This window comes from Marmota flaviventris, chromosome 6, assembly GCF_047511675.1.
Source record: "Marmota flaviventris isolate mMarFla1 chromosome 6, mMarFla1.hap1, whole genome shotgun sequence".
Lineage (NCBI taxonomy): Eukaryota > Metazoa > Chordata > Mammalia > Rodentia > Sciuridae > Marmota > Marmota flaviventris.
The window spans coordinates 52,364,169-52,383,780 of NC_092503.1; the positions used below are offsets into that span (position 1 = coordinate 52,364,169).

The following is a 19,612-nucleotide window of genomic DNA, read 5'->3' on the forward strand; positions in this document are numbered from 1 at the left end:
AAATACATCAGTTTTGTAAAAGCACCTTATACTTTCAACGAGTTGTTCAGAAGCTAAAAACCCCAATCTCTCATGCTACTCATGTCATCAGACAATTTCAAAACCTTTCTCCTGCCCACCCAGTAACTAGCTAATAAATGCATCAAACTCAAGCTGCAATAAAATTAGAGATGGGTACCAAATATATTCTGAAATTAAATTCCTAAACTGAAGCAAGACAAGAAAATATATAAGAATACTTAATACAAGAATCGATCATCTCTGAAAGTTCTAAAAGCAATAGGACAGAAAAGGAGGACAAGAGAAGACAAAAATAGAACTAACCACTAGATAAATGTTGGAAAATAAATTTAAAAAATAGTTTTAAAAAATTTTATTTTGGGGGACTGGGTATTGAATCCAAGGGCGTGCTACCACTGTTATATATCCCCAGCCCATTTTATATTTTGAGACAGGGTCTGAGTAAGTTGTCAAGGTTGGACACAAACTTGTTATCCTCCAGCCTCAGTCTCCCAAGTAGCTGGGATTACAGACAAGAAAAAAAAAATCTTGGTTATAAACATTCACATTTATAAAATTTTAAATCATTAAATGTGAAGCTACTTATACATATATGAATATTCAACTCAAGTTCGACCTAGCTAAAATGAACTAGCCAAAGTGTCTTTCAGAATTGGAGCCAAAATCTTCCTCCTCACAATCATCATCAGCCTGCTTTTTTCCTTTACACACAGGGGAGGCTACATGAAGAATTTCTAAATATCTTTTATTAATATGTGAAAGTGGCAGGGTTAAGTGACATGTTGCTATGATTCTAAAGTTCTGGTTATAATAAAGCTATCCTGATTATCCACTGAATCCATGTGAAACAAAATCATCTTAGGAATAATATCTTGGATCTCACACTTCTTGAAGGAGGGTGTTGCAACACTTGTCTTTTTTGTTGTTGTTTTGTTTTTTGTGGTGGTGCTGGACATTAAACCATAGTCTTGTGCATATACTCCCCTGTTGGCTTTGAAGAGGCTGCCATGTTGTGGGAGGATCTATGAGAGGGTCACATAGCAAGGAACTGTGGGAGTCTTGAAGGACCTAAGAATGGACCAGCTGACTGTGAGCAGGAAACAGGAAACCCAGTCAACAAGCTAGTAACTAAATACTGAAAGCAACCCCATGCCTTGAAGGAGGACTGAACCTCCAAAGAAGAAGAAAATGCTACCCAACAGGGATATGGGTCTCGGCCCTGTAAGACCCATAGCAGAGGAAAGTTAAGTCATGTCTACATTGCTGAACCACAGAAATGTGAGATAATAAGTGTATGTTGTTTTAAGTTGCTGTTTTTTGTGGTCATTTATTAGACAGCAATAGAAAAGTTGGCTATTGGTTATTGTATATCAGTAGACACTCACCTAAGAACTGATCATTCAAATGAATGCTAATGCTTAGACTGTGCTAAGTTGATTCCTTTCAATATGGAAACACGTTTTCAAAATTTTATAATGCCAGTGGTCTTATGAACATCCACATTTTGGTTTGTGGAATCTTACTGATTTATCTATATGGATTTCCAAAATGTATGCCATGTTCTCATTCCCATGCATTTCTCCCATGGCCTCATCTCCTACCCTCTAAAAGTAGAAGCTGAGGGGAAAATCCCTATAGTAATGAGCCTCTCATCAGCCAAACAACTGCTACTGCCTAAGGCCCAGCAGCCTGAGAAAGAGAAGAGAGAGTGTGGAACAAAAGTGATTTCCAACACTAATCAGGGGAGAAGTACTGTATTTAAAAAAAACAACAGGTATTTTACCATCAATTTCTCCAGCAGCCCTCTCCAAAGTTGTTGCGTTCTCAACATGAATGAAAGCTATAAGGTGAACGAACTGGTTAAGAAAGGTACTGCATTTCACTTAAGACAAACCAAAGCAACTGTTTCTCAAAAACAAATTTATAGACATTAGATAAGAGAAAGCATTCTGGTAGAAATTTGAGGTCACTCAACATAAAACTTAGGGAAAAGTATACAAAAACTTTTATTGATTCTTGTCATTTATTGAAGGATAGACACACCAGTTTGGCCATACTCATAAATTCCCTTCCTCATCCTTGATGCCTGGACCACTAAGCCACCTGCTGTCTGACATCCCCCAATCCCAGTATAGGGGATTGAACGGAGGCCTTTAGCCTGCTAAGCAAGTGCTCTACCACTGAGCTACATCTCCAGCCCTTCATCTTCTCATCTTCACTTTGGATTCCCAGGTATTTCAAACTCAAGGAAGAGGATGGGTGGGTGACACAAGAATTCCAAACCCTAGAAAAGGCTGTGCCTCCTTGTAAACTGAACTTCTAGTCTGGTTCACAGTACTTATACTGGGATTATCACCCAAATCCAGTGAGAGTCAAAGTCTTGAAACAGGAAGACCTAGACCCAGCCTCTGTTATTGAGGTAGGTCAGGGGCCTCAAAAGACCCATCTATGCCTCTACTACTAATGTAATAATTCAAACAGCTTCTAATATCAGAATATAGTATCTCCAAATCCTATTTACACATCACTAGAGATTAAATTAGCATATAAAAATAAGTTTTCTTTAAAAAAAATCTGCAAATATAATTTCCATAATTATATTTACTGCATATCACTGAACCTAAGACACTGATTGTAAAATATGATGTCATTTTATATATGCATGTAGTAAAAAAAAGTCAAACAAGATTTCTCATAATATTAAAAGATCATTGATTATAAGTATATGCAGTTTAAAAGACATTAAATTATGGGGAAAAGTTGTATCTTAGGATCAATGAGATGCAGCATTAAAAATGTATCCCTGCCTGGTGCGATGGTGCACACTTGTAACCCCAGTCAATGGAGAAGCTGATGCAGGAGATCACCAAGTTCTAGGCCAGCCTCAGCAACTTAGACTCTATCACAAAAATTTTAAAAAGGTGGGGAGGGGTGCGGTTTGCAGGTATAGCTCAGTGGTAAAGCACTACTGGGTTCAATTTCAGTACAAAAAAAAAAAAAAAAAGTGCTCTTTAGAATATTTTCCAAAGAACATATTTAATATAGAGTGTATGAAATTGGAATGAATTCATACACAATAGCTCATACTTAAAGCCATTTACCATTTTTGTTTCAATTCTCATTTGAAATGAAGAATGTGCTAGCTGTCATCCTACACAAACTTTAAAACCTAGGAGTTTCTCAATTTGGATCTCATCTCACTTCCATTTCTGGAGTCACAGATCAAGTGATAACATAAACAAGACCTATACTGAGAGCCCTAAGCCAGACTCCTGTCTTGAACCCAGGTCTCTTGAGTCTGGCTTTGTGTTCTCTGCCTAGAAATCAAATACCAAATAAGTCTTTAACAATCTTTGGTCCAACAATAAAGATAAGGTAAAGCAATTAATAAAAACAACTATTTGTTTCCAGAGATAATCATGAAATTTCTCTGCCCAACATCTTTGGCAGAACATGCCTGATACTTGAATGGAATATCCATCCCACACATAACGGCTTTTGTTCTAGTCGAACACTACCCAACTTCTCAAGAAGGAAAAAAAAAAAAAGGGTTTGTGTGCTCTGAAAGGTAGACACAAGAAAATATTACCTATCAGCCTATGATACACAATAGTCTCAAAACAAGGTCCTACTGAACCACACAATTGATACTTTGTGGGAAACACTGGGAATTAGAACATTTCAAATCTTCAGCATTTGCTAAAGTGGGCCTTGAAACTTTGATCCCCAAAGCATGCTGAAATCTGGTAATGCTGCTCTGCCCTCTTTAAAAGTGGCATTTATTCACGGCAGTCAGTAAATAATTCATCTTCTCTAAGTATTAGTCCCTTTTTTCCACGCTTCTGGCAAGGTGTTTCACAGCGGAATCACCAGTATTAACTGGGGAAGACTTAAATATTAATGTACTTGATAGGAACTGGGTGGAGACATCAGCTGTGGGCTCCATCAAAATATTTCCAGAATGTTCTATGACAATAGGCCCCATTGTATCATTCATTTCTACTACTTCAAAATCCATTTCATTCCATTTCTCTGCGTCCTCCTCTTCATTCTCCTCCTCATAGTCATTTAGCTCAGAGTTGGAAAGCAAAGACTTTTGGTCCTCACTCTTTCTGTTAGCTTTTTGCTGGTGATCCAGAGGCAAGGTAGCTAATTTATACAGCACAGGAAATATAACAGCAGTGAATATTGCTGACCCCAAACAGGTGTACAGAACTATGGGCAAATCTGGGTATTGTCCCTGAACAATTCCAATTACTGCAGGAATAGCCATTTCTCCCAGTGCTGCACCAATTACAAAAAAGGCTGCTGATTTCCCACTTATGGTCGTGTACTGCTCAATCCAGGAAACACCACTGGGAAATGTGGCTGCCATTGAGGCCCCATACACTGAAGTGGCAATCCAGAGACAGAGTGGACTTTTGTCAAATAACATCAGAAATAAAGATGAAGCCAGGCTGCCAATGTTGCTCAACACAATCATGGTGCCCGGCTGTAGACAGGCAGCAAAGAAGATCGCCAGGCCCCTAAAGGCTGCAAAGGTTCCCCAGAAGATGGAGTTCAACCCAGCTGCTTCGCGTTCTTCCATGCCAGCATAGGTGGTGGCAAAGGAGAAAACGTAAGAGCCATATGTTACCTCTGCTCCAACATAAAAAAAGAAGAATAAGAAAAGGAGGCAGAGAAGAATCTTGTGATATTCAGCTCTTCGATATGCCTGAGCAGATGGTTTTGATTTTTCCTGCCCTGAGCTTTTCTTGAAAAACAAAGCAAACAGAAAGAGAGACACTATGAAAATGTAAGTGCCAATAATAGCATAAGCCCAGAGTAGATTCATGTCATCAGGCAATCCAAACAGAAGGGCTGAGTCAGCTTCAGATGATCCGTTGGTGGCTGGAGGCTGAAAGGCAGGCTCTGTGTGGTTTTCAGCAGACACTGAGGTACCCAGTGCCAATTTAGCCAGAATTGGAGCCAGAAAGGCACCCAAGGCAAAACTGAAGTGTAAGGCCTGCATGTGTGGGGCTCCTTCATCCCCCCAAATATCCAAGATGAGGACATTACCACCTGCCAATGAAGGATAGAGAATTCAATTATGTTAAGCACAGTTATCTGGTTTTAAAAAAAAAAATAGGTCTTTACTGTCAGAAAGAGGATAAATCGGTATTACATGGCACATTTTAACAAAGTTATCAAATATTGTGCTTGAGTCAATTCTCTAAGGAACTCTAACCTACTCCCACCAGAGAGCTATAACTTATAACATTTCAACTGCATATATGGAATTCTACAAACTGATAAATCACCGCTACCCAGAGTCAGGCATATTAGCAAAGGCTACTTAGAGGGCCAACATCATACTGGGGAGTACATTCATACATCTACTTATTTGTAACTGATTTAAATTTATATATTTAGTTGGAAAAATTTTACCACCAGAGAGTGACCAATTACCAAAGCTAGATTCTGTACTTGAGGAATTTCATTTATTTATTAATGAAACAGATGCAAAACACACATTCAGGAACCTGAATACACCAAGTGTCTGGTGTGCCTGTTATAGGAAATGAGAACACCTTTTAGCATCTATTCATACACCATCTGAACACCTGCAGGGTGAAAGGCCAGAAGCATTAGTCTTTGGCTCTCTTTTTTTAAATCAGACAGTTTCAGATAGACATATAAATCCACCCTGTAATTTGCAAGCAAACTAAGCCAGAAGTATAAAACATTTCTCCAATTTATAAATAACCTTAGAGTAGAGAAGGGAGGCATAGAAAGCTGGATCTTGTGGTAAACACATATCACATGTTACTTAGCAGATTTTCAAGGACATGATGACCCACAGAGAAGCTCTACTATGGGAGAACAGAAACTTTTGAGAGAGAGAGAAGAAAAACAAGCAAACTAGTACACAGCATGGGATTCTCTTAACTCAAAAACCAATATGCATTTTAAATTGAAGGCTGCTTCTATACTTCATCAGCCAAATAATGGTTCCACACTTGTTTTATCCTATTAAACCATCAATTCCTCTTAAACTACAATGTTAAAATTCTCTCCCAAAATAAAATCTGCTCACCTGCACAGTATTAGCCCAGGAGAGGCTTCTTCCCTGTTTGGATACAGTAATCAGTATCTCCAACAGAACAAAATCCTTTAAGTTAAATTCATAGTTGGCTGCTCAAAAATCTGTGCCCTAACTGGCGAGAACAGTAGCTGCTGGATGGGGGATCTGATGAAGTGAACCCATGACCCACTTAGTAAGTTCATGTCTTCATTTTTTTTCTTTCCTAGTATTAGATACTGAACCCAGGGACACTTTACCGCTGAGCTACATTCCCAGTTCTTTTTATTTTTAATTTTGAGAAAGGGTCTTAGTTGCTGAGGCTGGCCTTGAACTTGTGATCCTTCTGCTTCAGCCACCTAAGTCTCTGGGATTACAGGCATGTGCCATAACATGCAGTACAGTCCATGTCATTTCCAGAGCACTGCAAGTAACAGTTTAATACCATTTGATCTACTTTTCTAGTAGAAAGTCCCCACTCCCATAGATGACACTTAAGGGCTCACTAACCTGTATCCAGAATGCCCATTGAAACGCCAATGACAGATATCATGAAAATCAGTAACATTGTTGCCTTGCAAAAAGGAATAACAAAAAGACCAACTGTGGTAGCCAAAAGTGAAACCCCTGAGAAGAAAAGTTAAAAGTCAATTATAAAAAGTAACGTCAATTTAAATTTGGTAATCATAAGTAGATGAGTGTTACCAGCAGCTACTACAAGTGGTTTTGCCATTTAAATATTTTATAAACTTTATGGGTGATAAAATATAAATTACTATGACATGATTACAATTCACGTACTGTTAATAATCAAACTAAAAATTATACCAAAACAAAAAAGATTTTACAGCAAAAGAGACAGGACAAAATTATTTATTTTCATATTTCACACTTAAGAACCCAAAGATATATCTGGATAACAAATAACAGTTTATAAAAGCAAAAACAAAATGCAGAAAGTACAGCATTTTGTAACAAAACTTTAATAAACAAACTAGGAAATAGGAAACATAAGAAATATATTCTTTCAAGTCTCATTGCAAAAAAAGGGAATTCTTTATTCATCAGCAATAAATTATTCTCCTTGCTTTCAAAGAAGTTTTATCACATTAAATCTAAAATTTTATTTAAACACATTACTTTATCAAAAAAAAAAAAAAAAAGATGTCAAAACTTTGCCATCTATTTCCAAGGCAAGGTAGAGCATGCCATTACTGAAATGGGGTGGTAGGGACAAAAGTGTAGCCTACTTCAGTTCACTTACCATCCCCTCCCCCCTTCACTTTCAATCCAGAGTCCATAGAACCTGGGCAAATTCCAGGAGCATTCATTCTAAGGTCCGTGGTCCTAGGAAATCTGCCCTTACACCCTCATGAGCAGAGATAGCCTTTTGAACAACCAGTGCATGATCCTAAGTGGTACCTAAATTACTGTGAAAGTCGGGAAGTCCAAGAATTGCTAACACACACACCATTGTGTTGATCTGTTTCCAGAGGATCCAACACAGGTTTCCTCTGTCAATGTCAGAGAAGAAAACATGGAAACCCAGTTTCTGTGGAGAAGACACAAACACCACCCATTCAGCTATCAACCACTCTGCAGCTACTATTTTTCACGTTTAAAATAATGACCTAAGATCCTTGACAGCAACACAGGAGTGCAAAACAGTGTTTACTTACCCAAAAGTAAAAAATGATTCATACAATCAAAAAGAACTCCACCAATCATAGAGCCACACAAATATCCAGAGGCACGGCCCACAAAAATGAGAGAAAGACTGCTGATGTTTCTGTTTACATTCCTTGCCAAATCTTGAAATGTGGGTCCCAGTATAGCAATACTCATTCCCTATAGTATAAAAATATAAAAAATTACAAAAGGGTCTCTTTAAACTTATGATCATTAAAACAATGTCTAAGTGGTAGGGTTTTTTTTGTGTGTGTGAAGGCGATTACAATGTAATAGAGAATACTTTAAGCCCCATAGTCAAGAAAAATGAACAATACTATTATAGCTATAGATCCATGGGTTTTCTTCTATTCCAATTCTCAATTTTTTAAATAAATTATCCATTTCTTTGGGCTCTTTGAGGCAATTCTGTTTAGTTTTTAAAAAAAAACTATTCGGCATTAATAGTTAATAAGATGTAACAAAACTATTCTCAACATGCTGTTATTTCATATACTACATGTACAACAGCATAAGAATTTAGTTGCTAAAAATTTAAATTATCAACACATCAAAATATATATTCCTGTTTTTTAATATCAAAACAGCAATATTTATGGCATCCTCTGAACTACCTATGTGCAAAGTGTGCAGGAGATAAACACTTTGAATGTTTCTAACATGTATTTTCCTTCAAAGAAAACCCAAAGCCATCAGGAATACAGTTAAGACTTTCTTAGAAGTTATCACATACATGTGTACAGGACGACTTTAACAATAAAATGTCACTTGGACCACGTGTTAACCAGAACTAAGGAATATAGCAGGTTATCAGAGGAATTGTCACTAGACCCTTTTTCAAGTTTTTGAGCCTTGCAGTGTGTGTGGAGTGGGTGTAATCCCACTTACCGGGCAGCTAAGGTATCAAGATCACATTTCAGGGTTGGCCCTGGGGCAAAATAATGAAACCCATCTCAAAGAAAAAACTTTTTCTAATTTATCTACATTTCAAGAATAACTGATTCTATTTGCACTTTTCTGCTGTATATGCAGGGTGTACCCCTTATCCAAGCAGGACTACTCCAAGACTAAGGACTTGGGTATGCACAGGCCCACAGCAAGCACCAGGTATAAGGAAAGAAGCCTGAGCAATGGTTCTAATGGAATTACTTCATGTCTTCAAAGGACTTATAAAACCCGGCACACAGTGAGGGCTCACCAACAATACACAGTGATTTCTTTCTCCTCCCCTTCTCCATCAAAATATTCTAAGAATATTGTGGCTCAGACTCTCTGATACGCTAAGTGACCAGAAGTGACTCTCCTCAAAGGACAATGTGTTAACAAGAACTATGGGTCACAACTCTCCAGCTTCCAAAACTATCAAGTTTGGCAAAAGGGGGTTGGCAAAACTGCATCTAGCCTTGCGCTTTGCTCCAAGAAAAAACATTTAAGCATCTGAACGCTTGATATAAATAGGACTGTAAGTGAAGTAAGACGTTACTGGCTCTACGCCTTATCCGGCTGTGTGACATGGAATAATAATTATAATAATAATATATTATAATATTATAATTATAATAATAATTCCTCTCTTTGCAGAATTATTTCCCTATCTGCAAAACTCAGCGGTTGGCTTAATCTGATCAGGACACTAGAAAGAGGATATCCTAGAAAATCAGCTTTTCTGTGTAATAATTTGAGGATTGAATGAGTGGGGTGCGAAGGGCAGCTAAAGATCTGGGCAACCTCTGCACCGACGAGAGGTAAGAAAATTTGCTGCAGTTGTTAAACACATTAGGAAAAACAGTTTCACACTTGACAATATCCCCACCACCACTGTTGGAATGGTGCCCGTTTTCCAGATGACTAAACTGAGGCCGAAGCAGAAAAACTAAGGTGTTCAAGGTCACACAGCATAGGGGGAGAAGCCAAGACTCCAACCGTGAAGGCCACTTGCTCTGCAGGGCGCCTGCTCGCGCCCGGCCAGGGAGGGTCGCTCCCCCAGCTCTCACCAGCCCCAGGAAGGCCGCACACAGGATCGCGGTGGTGAACCAACGCAGCACGGCCCGGGTCCGGCCGGGCCGGGAGACCGCCACCGTCTCCGGTTCATTCGCCCAGACGTCGGCCTGTAGGAGCCGCTGCCCGGCAGCCGTGGCCCCGGCACCACGGAACTCTAGTTCCAGCTCCAGCTTGGAGGTTCCAAATGGTCTTGCTGAGGTGAGCCTCAGGGATTCGGAGGTGAGCCACGGTCCCGCCCCTCGCGGCCAGAATGTCTCCCAAGGTGCCGCCTTCTCTCCGCCCACCCGGAGAGAAGCCTGGGACGTGCAGATGTTGGCACGCACCGGGCATTTGCCCTCCAGAACGTGCTGCGCGCTCCCGGGTCACTTGGCGGAAATGAAGCCTCCAGCCAACCAGAACCGCGCTTCAAACCGGAAGTTAATCTGGTTGCCTAGGAGACCGGATCTCTCGCAGGCATCGCATCACACTTAGTTGAACTTCCTGACGCCAGGGGACTGCCGCCCCGTGGCGGAGCAAACTGAAGCTGCAGCCTCTGTAGAGAAATCCCGAGATAAAATGCCATTAAGGAACAAGGTACAAAGTGGCGGGATTGCTGACAACTATGGGCCAAGAACTACAAGGTGGAACCTCGATCCAGCTACCCGGATCTCCTAGGAAAAATTGGGAAACTGCTAGGCGCGGTGGTGCATGCCTGTAATCCTAGCCACGCAGGAGGCCGAGGCAGGAAGATCCCAAGTTCAAGGCTAGCCTCAGCAACTTAGCGAGATAGTGAGATCTTATCTCAAAACTAAAATAAGTAAATAGATTTAGGGTATAGCACAGTGGTAAAGCATCCCCGGATTCAGTCCCCAGTAATTCACACCACACACACACACACACACACACACACACACACACGTCCAAAGAAAAGAAAATAGGGAACCAAAAGTCTTACCATCATACAACTTTCCAAAATCACTGCCCTTGCTCCTTTGATGTCTGAAGTTTTTCAGTGTATTGTACATCTTTCACTCCACAATATTTGTTGAAACTTGTGGGTAAGCTTTCAATTCCACTTGGGCCCCATTTACAAATAGGGGTATTGAGGCCTAGAGAGAAACAACAAAACAACTTGCCCGGGGTAGTCAATGAATCAGTGGCCCTATGTGAATAATTCAATAGTAGCTCAATAAAGCAAGCTGGGTTCAAAGCTGCCCACAGCATAAAGCTGCTTCAATTCCTACAGATAATTAGGACGTTTAAGAAAGTGGAGCCAGGGAATCAGTTGGCAGGATTTCTGACAATAGCAATCAACTGAATACTGCCAGCAAACATGTGCCTGGGAAAGCTGTCCAAGCTCCAGTAAAGAGTGTAGTAACCCAACAGTGATATCAGTCCTGTGAGTCTATGTAAGGAACACAGTTAAGTCCTGCCCAAATTCTTGAACCACAAAGACACAGGATAATAAATGTTAATGCTTAGAACTGTGCTAAGTTGATTCCTTTCAATATGGAAACACATTTTCAAAATTTTATAATGCCAGAGGTCTTATGAACATCCACATTTTGGTTTGTGAAATCTTAGTGATTTATCTATATGGATTTCCAAAAAGTATGCCATGTTCTCATTCCCAAGCATCTCTCCCATGGCCCCATCTCCTACCCTCTAAAAGTAGAAGCTGAGGAGAAAATCCCTGTAGTAATGAGCCTCTCATCAGCCAAACAACTACTACTGCCTAAGGCCCAGCAGCCTGAGGAAGAGAAGAGAGAGTGTGGAACAGAAGCAATTTCCAACACTAACCAGGGGAGAAGTACTGTATAAAAAGAGCAACAGGCATTTTACCATCAATTTCTCCAGCAGCCCTCTCCAAAGTTGTTGCGTTCTCAACATGAATGAAAGCTATAAGGTGAACAAACTGGTTAAGAAAGGTACTGCATTTCACTTAAGACAAACCAAAGCAATTGTTTCTCAAAAACAAATTTATTGACATTAAATAAGAGAAAGCAAATATACTGCATTCTGGTAGAAATTTGAGGTCACTCAGCATAAAACTTAAGGAAAAGTATACAAAAACTCTTATTGATTCTTGTCATTTATTGAAGTTCCCTTCATACTCATATAAATTTCCCTTCATCATCTCCCATGCCTGGGCCACAAAGCTACCTTATGATCATTACTTTGATTCTCCAGGTATTTCAGACTCAGAGAGGAGGATCTCTGGATGGATGACACAAGAATTCCAAACCCTGGAAAAGTCTGTGACTTATTGTCAACTTTTAGACTGGTTTATAGTATGTAGAGTGGGAATAATACCTAACTTTCTTGAAACAGGAAGATCCAGTCTCTTACTAAGATAAGCAGAATGTCTCAAGAGAACAATCTACTTCTAATGTTGTAACTCTGAGATAGTTTCTAATATTGGAATATAGTATATAAAAATCCCATCTGTATATAAAAATAGAGATTAAATTAGTATTTAAAAATAAGTTTTCTTTTAAAATATAAACAAACATAGTACAGTTTCCCTAATTGAATGCATTACTGTATATCATTGAGTCTAAAACACTGGTTACAAAATACAACCATATTTTATATATGTTTATAGTAAAATGATGTGAATTAAATTTTGTCACATACCTGATTGGAAATGTTAAAAAGTACAGGGTAAAGATATGTCTTAGGATAAACAAAATGCAGCACTAAAAAAAATGCATTTTTCAGAAAATTGTTCAATAACATATTAAGCACTGAGCATATGAATTCATAATCAGTAGCCACATACTTAAAGCTGTTTATTATTTTTGTTTTAATTCCAATTTGTAATGATGCATGGTTTATTCTTCCAGAAATCTTGCACAAACTAAACCTATGAGTTTTTTAATTTGGATATTATCTCACTTTCATTTCAAGAATTACAAATCAGGACATGATATAAACCAGGCATCAGTGTAGAGTTAGAAGGCTGAGAAACACCCTGAATTCAGGTCTCATGGGCCCTGTTCTGTGTTCTCTTTTTCAAAATCAAAAATCAAATGAGTCATTAGCATTCTTTGGTCTAACCATACAGATAAGATAAAACAATTAAATATCTGTTGATTCCAAAGATGATTTTAAAAGAAACTACTCTCCCCACTTCCCAGGAAGAAGATGGATGTCCGATAAATTACTCAGGAAATCCATTATATTCCTCTGTGGGTTTACTCGATTAGAACACTACCCAAGTTCTCAAACACAAATATTCTCTGAAAGGTGGAGACAATAAAGTTACCTAATCTCCCTAACAAGATCTTAGTCTACCATATCATACCATATCACTTGGTACTTTCTATAGGATTTTGGCTTTTAGAGAACATTTCAAAACTTTTCAGCATTTGCTAAAAATGGACCTAAAAACTGATCCCCAAAGCATGCTGAAAATCTGCTAATGCTCTCCTCTGACTGGCCTTGTTAGAAGTGGCGTTTATTCAAGGCAGTCAGTAAATAGTCCATTTTCTCATTTCTCCTGGTTTCTGGCAAGATACTTCAGAGGGGAATTGCTAGATTAACTGGAGAAGATTCAAACATCAATGCGTTGGAGAATGATTGGTTGAGACATGATCTCTGAGCGCCACTGAATTATCTCCAGATGTCTTTATGAAAGAATATCTTACTTTATCATTTATTTCAACCACTTCAAAATCCATTTCATTCCATTTTTCTGCATTCTCCCCTTCGTTCTCCTCCTCATAGTCATTTAGCTCAGAGTTGGAAAGCAAAGAGTTTTAGTCCTCACTCTTTCTGTTAGCTTTTCGCTGGCGATCCAGAGGCAAGGTGGCTAATTTATACAGCACAGGAAATATAACAGCAGTGAATATCGCTGACCCCAAACAGGTGTACAGAACTATGGGCAAATCTGGGTATTGTCCCTCAACAATTCCAATTACTGCAGGAATAGCCATTTCTCCCAGTGCTGCACCAATTACAAAAAAGGCTGCAGATTTCCCACTTATGGTCGTGTACTGCTCAATCCAGGAAACACCACTGGGAAACGTGGTTGCCATTGAAGCCCCATATACCGAAGTGGCAATCCAGAGACAGAGTGGACTTTTGTCAAATAACACCAGAAATAAAGATGAAGCCAGGCTGCCAATGTTGCTCAACACAATCATGGTGCCCGGCTGTAGACAGGCAGCAAAGAAGATCGCCAGGCCCCTGCAGGCTGCAAAGGTCCCCCAGAAGATGGAGTTCAACCCAGCTGCTTCACGTTCTTCCATGCCAGCATAGGTGGTGGCAAAGGAGAAAACGTAAGAGCCATATGTTACCTCTGCTCCAACATAAAAAAAGAAGAACAAGAAAAGGAGGCAGAGAAGGGTCTTGTGATATTCAGCTCTTTGCCATTCCTGAGCAGATGGTTTTGATTTTTCCTGCCTTGAGCTTTTCTTGAAAAACAGAGCAAACGGGAAGAGAGACACTATGAACATATAAGTGCCGACAAAAGCATAAGCCCAGAATAGATTCATGTTATCAGGCAATCCAAACAGAGGCGCTGAGTCAGCTTCAGATGACCCATTGGTGGCTGGAGGCTGAAAGGCAGGCTCTGTGTGGTTTTCAGCAGACACTGAGGTACCCACTGCTAATTTAGCCAGAATTGGAGCCAGAAAGGCACCCAAGGCAAAACTGAAGTGTAAGGCCTGCATGTGTGGGGCTCCTTTATCTCCCCAAATAGCCAAGATGAGGACGTTACCACCTGCCAATGAAAGATGAGGAAATGATTTACATTAAACACGATTACCCTGTTAAAAATATGGATCATTATTATTAGAATGAATATTTATTTTGTGGCATAGCATCAAATGTTCTAAGTTATCAAATATTACACCTGAGTCAGTTCAGATTGAGGAACTCTAACCCACTACCACCAGAGAGCTATGTCTCATGACATCTCATCTGCATACTGGAATTTTACAACTGTTAAACTACTCCCTCCTAAAGCCAGTCACATTAGCAAAAACCTTTTTAAAAAGTAGTGCGTAGTGGCTGGCATATGGTTCAGTGGTAAAGCGCTTGCCTCCCACATGTGAGGCACTGGGTTCGATATTCAGCACCACATAAAAGTAAATCAACAAAATAAAGATGCTGCATCCATGTACAACTAAGAAAATATTTTTTAAAAAATAATAGTGCTTAACACCAAACTAAAGAGTAATACTTTTTACACCTAATATTTATTTGTAAGTATTTTAAATACATATTTACTATGCAAATTTTTACCATCAGATCCTGGCCATATTACCAAAGTGTACTGTATTTGCACTTGGTAGTCATTTGAGGAAAATACACACACACACACACACACACTCATTCATGCACCTGAAACCCCAGGATTCTTCTGTGCTTCTTACAGGAAATAGAGCTCCTATCAGATAATTACCCTTTGAACTCCCACAAGGTGAAAGGCCTTATTTTTTTAATCAGATATTTCCAGATTAATACATATTTACACCATGTATTTTACAACCAAACCAAGGCTGAAGTATAAAACACTTTCATGATCTATCAAAGAATATAAGAATAGGTGAGAGAGGCATAAGGACTGGATATGGCACATAATAAATATGTATGTTATTTAGCAGGTTTTCAAACCTGATGACATAGTAGCTGGGCAACAGAAGCATTTGAGAGAGGGGAGAAAAAGGAAAGGAAAGTAGTAGTACTCTACATGCATTTCTCTTTTGCTCAAAAACAGGTGTGTTTTTAAATTGGATAGCTGCTTCTGTGCTTGTGGAGCCAAATTAAGTTTTGACAGTTGTTTCAGCCTATTAAATCATCAATGATAAAATTCTTTCCCAAAATAAAGCCCACTCACCTGTACTATAATTAGCTACAGGAGGAGAGTCCCTCCCTCTTTGGATACTATAAATCAACAATCTCCCTTAAAACAAAATTGTTTATATTCCTTTAAGAGTTGGCTGCTCAAAAATTGGTGCCCTAACTGGCAAGAAGAGGAACTGCTAGACACGTGTTTCTGATGGGGTGAACCCATGATCCACTCAGTAAGTCCATGTCATTTCAAGAGCATTGCAACCAACAGGCTAATATCATATGCTATACTCCCTATTAGAAAGTCCCTACTCCCAGAGATGACACTGAAGGATTCACTTACCGATGCCCACAATGCTCCCTGAAGCACCATAGACAGACATCATGATGATCAGTAATACTGCTCTCTTATAAAAAGGAATAAGATAAAGACCAACTGCAGTAGTTAACAATGACAGCCCTGAGAAGAAAAATTTTAAAATCAGCTATTAAAAACAGAATTTAGGCAGGCTCAAGGGTCAAGTCAATATCATAATGACTTAAAAATGCAAAATGAGGTGAGATTTAAATTTGGGAATTATGTGTATGAATTTCAGCTTCTACAAGTGGTTATGTCATTTAAAACTTTAATAAAGCTTTATAAACTCTAAAATATAAATTACTATGACACAATTACAATTCAGGTACTGTTAATTGAACCATAAATTATGATACAAAGAAAAATTTTATTGTAAAAGACTTGCCAAAATTGAATGTTATACATTTAAGAAATTAATGGTAAGGGGTGGGGTTGTGGCCCAGTGGTAGAGTGCTCGGCTAGCACACGTGAGGCCCTGGGTTTGATCCTCAGCACCACATAAAAATAAAGATACTGTGTCCACTTACAACTTTAAAATAAATATTTTTTAAAATGATGATAAGAAAAGAAACTAATGGTATGATTAGATGTGTGTTAACAATGTAAAATAGCAAAAATAAAATGCAATAAGTATAGCATCTTGTAGTAAAAGCTTACTAACTAAACTAGTCTTGGGAATAAGGAGGGAAAATATATATATATACTTTCAACTCACATTGCAAATAAAGTGGATTCTTTTTTTATTCTTCAGCAACAAGTTATTTCCCTTGCTTCCAAAGGAGTTTTATTATATTAATCTAAATTTTCTTTAAATGTTCCAATATATTCAAAAGAGACTATGTTAAAAGCTTTCCCATTAATTTCCAGGGAGAATTAGAGCAGTCCAGGGTTATCGCTGACATGGGACAGCAGGGATAAAAATGCAGCCTACCTCAGTTCACACATCATCCCCTTCACTTCAATCCAGAGTCCATAGAACCTGGGCAGATTCTAGGAGCTCATTCTAATCTCTGTGGCCATAGGAGATCTATCCTACAACATTATGAGCAAAGCCTTTTGGACAACCAGTGGGTGATCCTACAGTGGTACCTAAATTACAATAAAGGTCTAGAAGGCCAAGCATTGCTAACACACACACCAGGGGGCTGATCTAAGTTTCCAGGGGGCCCAGCACAGACTCCCCCAAACTGCAAAGGTGAGAGCAGGACCATGGAAACTCAGCTTCCAACGAGAACACCCAAATAATATCCATTTCAGTTATCAACCATTCTTCAGGCTACTATTTCCATATTTGAACCAAATTGTAAAACCATTTATAGTCACAAAGAAACACAAAGCAGTGTTTACTTACCCAAAAGTAAAAAATGATTCATACAGTCAAAAAGAACTCCACCAATCATAGAGCCAAACAAATATCCAGAGGCACGGCCCACAAAAATGAGAGAAAGACTGCTGATGTTTCTGTTTACATTCCTTGCCAAATCTTGAAACGTGGGTCCCAGTATAGCAATACACATTCCCTAAAATTTAAAAAGATAAAAGTGTTTTATTTACAATCATTAAAATAATGTCTGAGTAGTAGCTTTTTCCAGTATAAAAAAGTGGAAGGGAAGATTACAATGTAATGCAGGGAATTACTAAGTCCCACAGTGAGGAAAATTGTACTATGAAAATACCATTATTATTAGAGTTATAAACTATGAGTTTTATTGTATTTCCAACTCTCAATGTTACAAAATTATTTTAGAATATTCAAGACGACAGGTTAGAGGAAGTCCGCATTCCTAGTGGCTCCATGGCTTGGGATCCAAGTGGTGGGAATACTGCTCCTCAGTGAAGTGAGTAAATGAAGGATCTCACTAAAATTCAAAAGTCAGAGTGTCTTAGACTCTCTGATATTTGGGTACATTAAACAAAGAAGAAAGAGTACAGTGGAGCTGAACATTGGTGGCAGTGGCAACAGTAATGACAGCAGCTCTGGTTTACCAAAGAGGGAGGGAGAACACAGAGAGAAACACAGATTTGGTATGGGAAAACCTGGATAATGTCTTCAGGGAAATAATAACAGAAAAATTTCCAAACCTTGAGAATGTCATGGACATCCATATAGAGGATGTATTCAGAATCCCAAATAGATAAGATCAAGAAAGACCCTCTCCATGAGGAGAGAAGCAAAGAGAGAATTTTAAAAGCCTCGGGAGAAAAACATCAGGTCATATTTAAAGGCAAGTCATTCATAATCACTTCCAATTTCTCAGTACAACCTCTAAAAGCCAAAAGGGCTTAGAATGATGTGTTTCAAGTCTGAAGGAAAACAATTGTCAACCATGACTGCTATTTCCAGCAAAGCTATATTTCAAAATCAAAAAGGAAATAAAAACCTTTCAAGATAGGCAGAAAATAAAAGAATTGATAGCTGCTAAACTGCCACTACAGAACTTAATAAAAGAAATACTCCACATAGAAGAAATAATAACACAAAACCCAGAGCTAATAAATGAATCTCATATAAAGAGTAGCTAAGCAAATGAGAAACAGGGCCAAATTTAACATTATAAATAAATCAAAGTGGCAGGCATTAATAAACATCTCTCTATAATAACACTGAATGCAAATGGTCTCAACTCTCCAATTAAAAGACATAGGCTGACAGTATGGATTAAAAACAACACCCAACTACATGTTGTTTGCATGAGATGTACTTCACAGTCAAAGACAATCACAGGCTAAATGTGAAAAAAGTGAATAGAGCTCCCAAAAAATCAGGGGTAGCTACTCTTATATCTACAAGGTGGACTTCAAACCAAAATCAATCAGAAGAGACAAAGAAGGTAACTTCATACCAGTATTGGGAACAATCCAACAAGAAGACATACCAATAATAAATATATCCCAAATATGGATGCAACTAATTTCATGAAAGAGACACTCCTCAAATTGCAGCCTAAGATACACCCCAGTAAGATATTATTGGGTAAACTCAAGATACTTCTCTCAAAATTACATAGGCCATATAGACATAAACTCAGTAAGGACTCTTTGACTGGGTACAGTGGTGCATGCCTGTAATCCCAGCAGTTTGGGAGGCTGATGCAGGAGGATCACTGGTTCAAACTCAGCCTCAGCAACTTATCAAGGCACTAAGGAACTCAGTGAGACCCTGTTTCTAAATGAAATTTTTAAAGGAGGGACTGGGGATGTGGTTCAGTGATTGAGCACCCCTGGATTCAATACCCAGTGCCAAAAAAAAAAAAAAAGACTCTTTGGACCTGAAAAATATTAAAATCAAATGGACTTAATGGACATCTTCAGAATATTTTATCCAACAACAAATGAACACACTTTTTTCTCAGCATCTCATGGAACATTCTCCAAAATAGACCATTTTAGGCCACAAAGCAACTCTTAGCCAATACCAAAAAAAATTGATATATTTCTTTACATCTTATTAGATTGTAATAGAATGAAATTAAAAAATCAGCATGACAAAATCCTACAAAAACTATATAAAAACTGGAGATTGAACAATACTCTTTTTAAAAAATATATGTTTTAGTTGTAGTGAACACAATACCTTTATTTTATTTATTTCTTTTTATGTGGTGCTGAGATTGAACCCAGGGCCTCACACGTGCTGGGCAAGTGCTCTACCACTGAGCCACAACCCCATCCCTAAACATTACACTTTTCAATGATGAATGGGT

At 38.6% G+C, this 19,612-nt stretch overlaps 2 protein-coding genes across 2 annotated transcripts; both read right to left on the bottom strand.

Moving 5' to 3' along the window:
* Positions 1-1,759: 1,759 nt before the first annotated feature.
* Mfsd4b (major facilitator superfamily domain containing 4B) lies at positions 1,760-10,092 on the bottom strand. The gene is given in 5 exon segments (XM_071613120.1): positions 1,760-3,870; positions 3,872-5,082; positions 6,593-6,709; positions 7,762-7,930; positions 9,766-10,092. Coding segments are annotated over 4 exon segments (1,530 nt in total). The 5' UTR covers positions 7,928-7,930; positions 9,766-10,092; the 3' UTR covers positions 1,760-3,834.
* A 3,420-nt stretch (positions 10,093-13,512) lies between these two features.
* Positions 13,513-17,425, bottom strand: LOC114086974 (sodium-dependent glucose transporter 1-like). The gene is made up of 3 exons (XM_027928408.2): positions 17,260-17,425; positions 15,894-16,010; positions 13,513-14,477 (listed from the first exon to the last, which is right to left on the bottom strand). The coding sequence occupies exons 1-3, from the start codon at positions 17,423-17,425 to the stop codon at positions 13,513-13,515; spliced, it is 1,248 nt and encodes a 415-aa protein (XP_027784209.2).
* Positions 17,426-19,612: the final 2,187 nt, after the last annotated feature.

Bases quoted from the DNA above. Each gene is read 5' to 3' on its own strand.
- LOC114086974 (XM_027928408.2), bottom strand. From the start codon at position 17,425: ATGTGTATTGCTATACTGGGACCCACGTTTCAAGATTTGGCAAGGAAT. The intron at 16,011-17,259 runs GTAAGTAAACAC...TTTTCTTCTCAG, and splicing joins GAATCATTTTTTACTTTTGG to GGCTGTCATTGTTAACTACT. The intron at 14,478-15,893 runs GTAAGTGAATCC...TTTCATTGGCAG, and splicing joins AGGGAGCATTGTGGGCATCG to GTGGTAACGTCCTCATCTTG.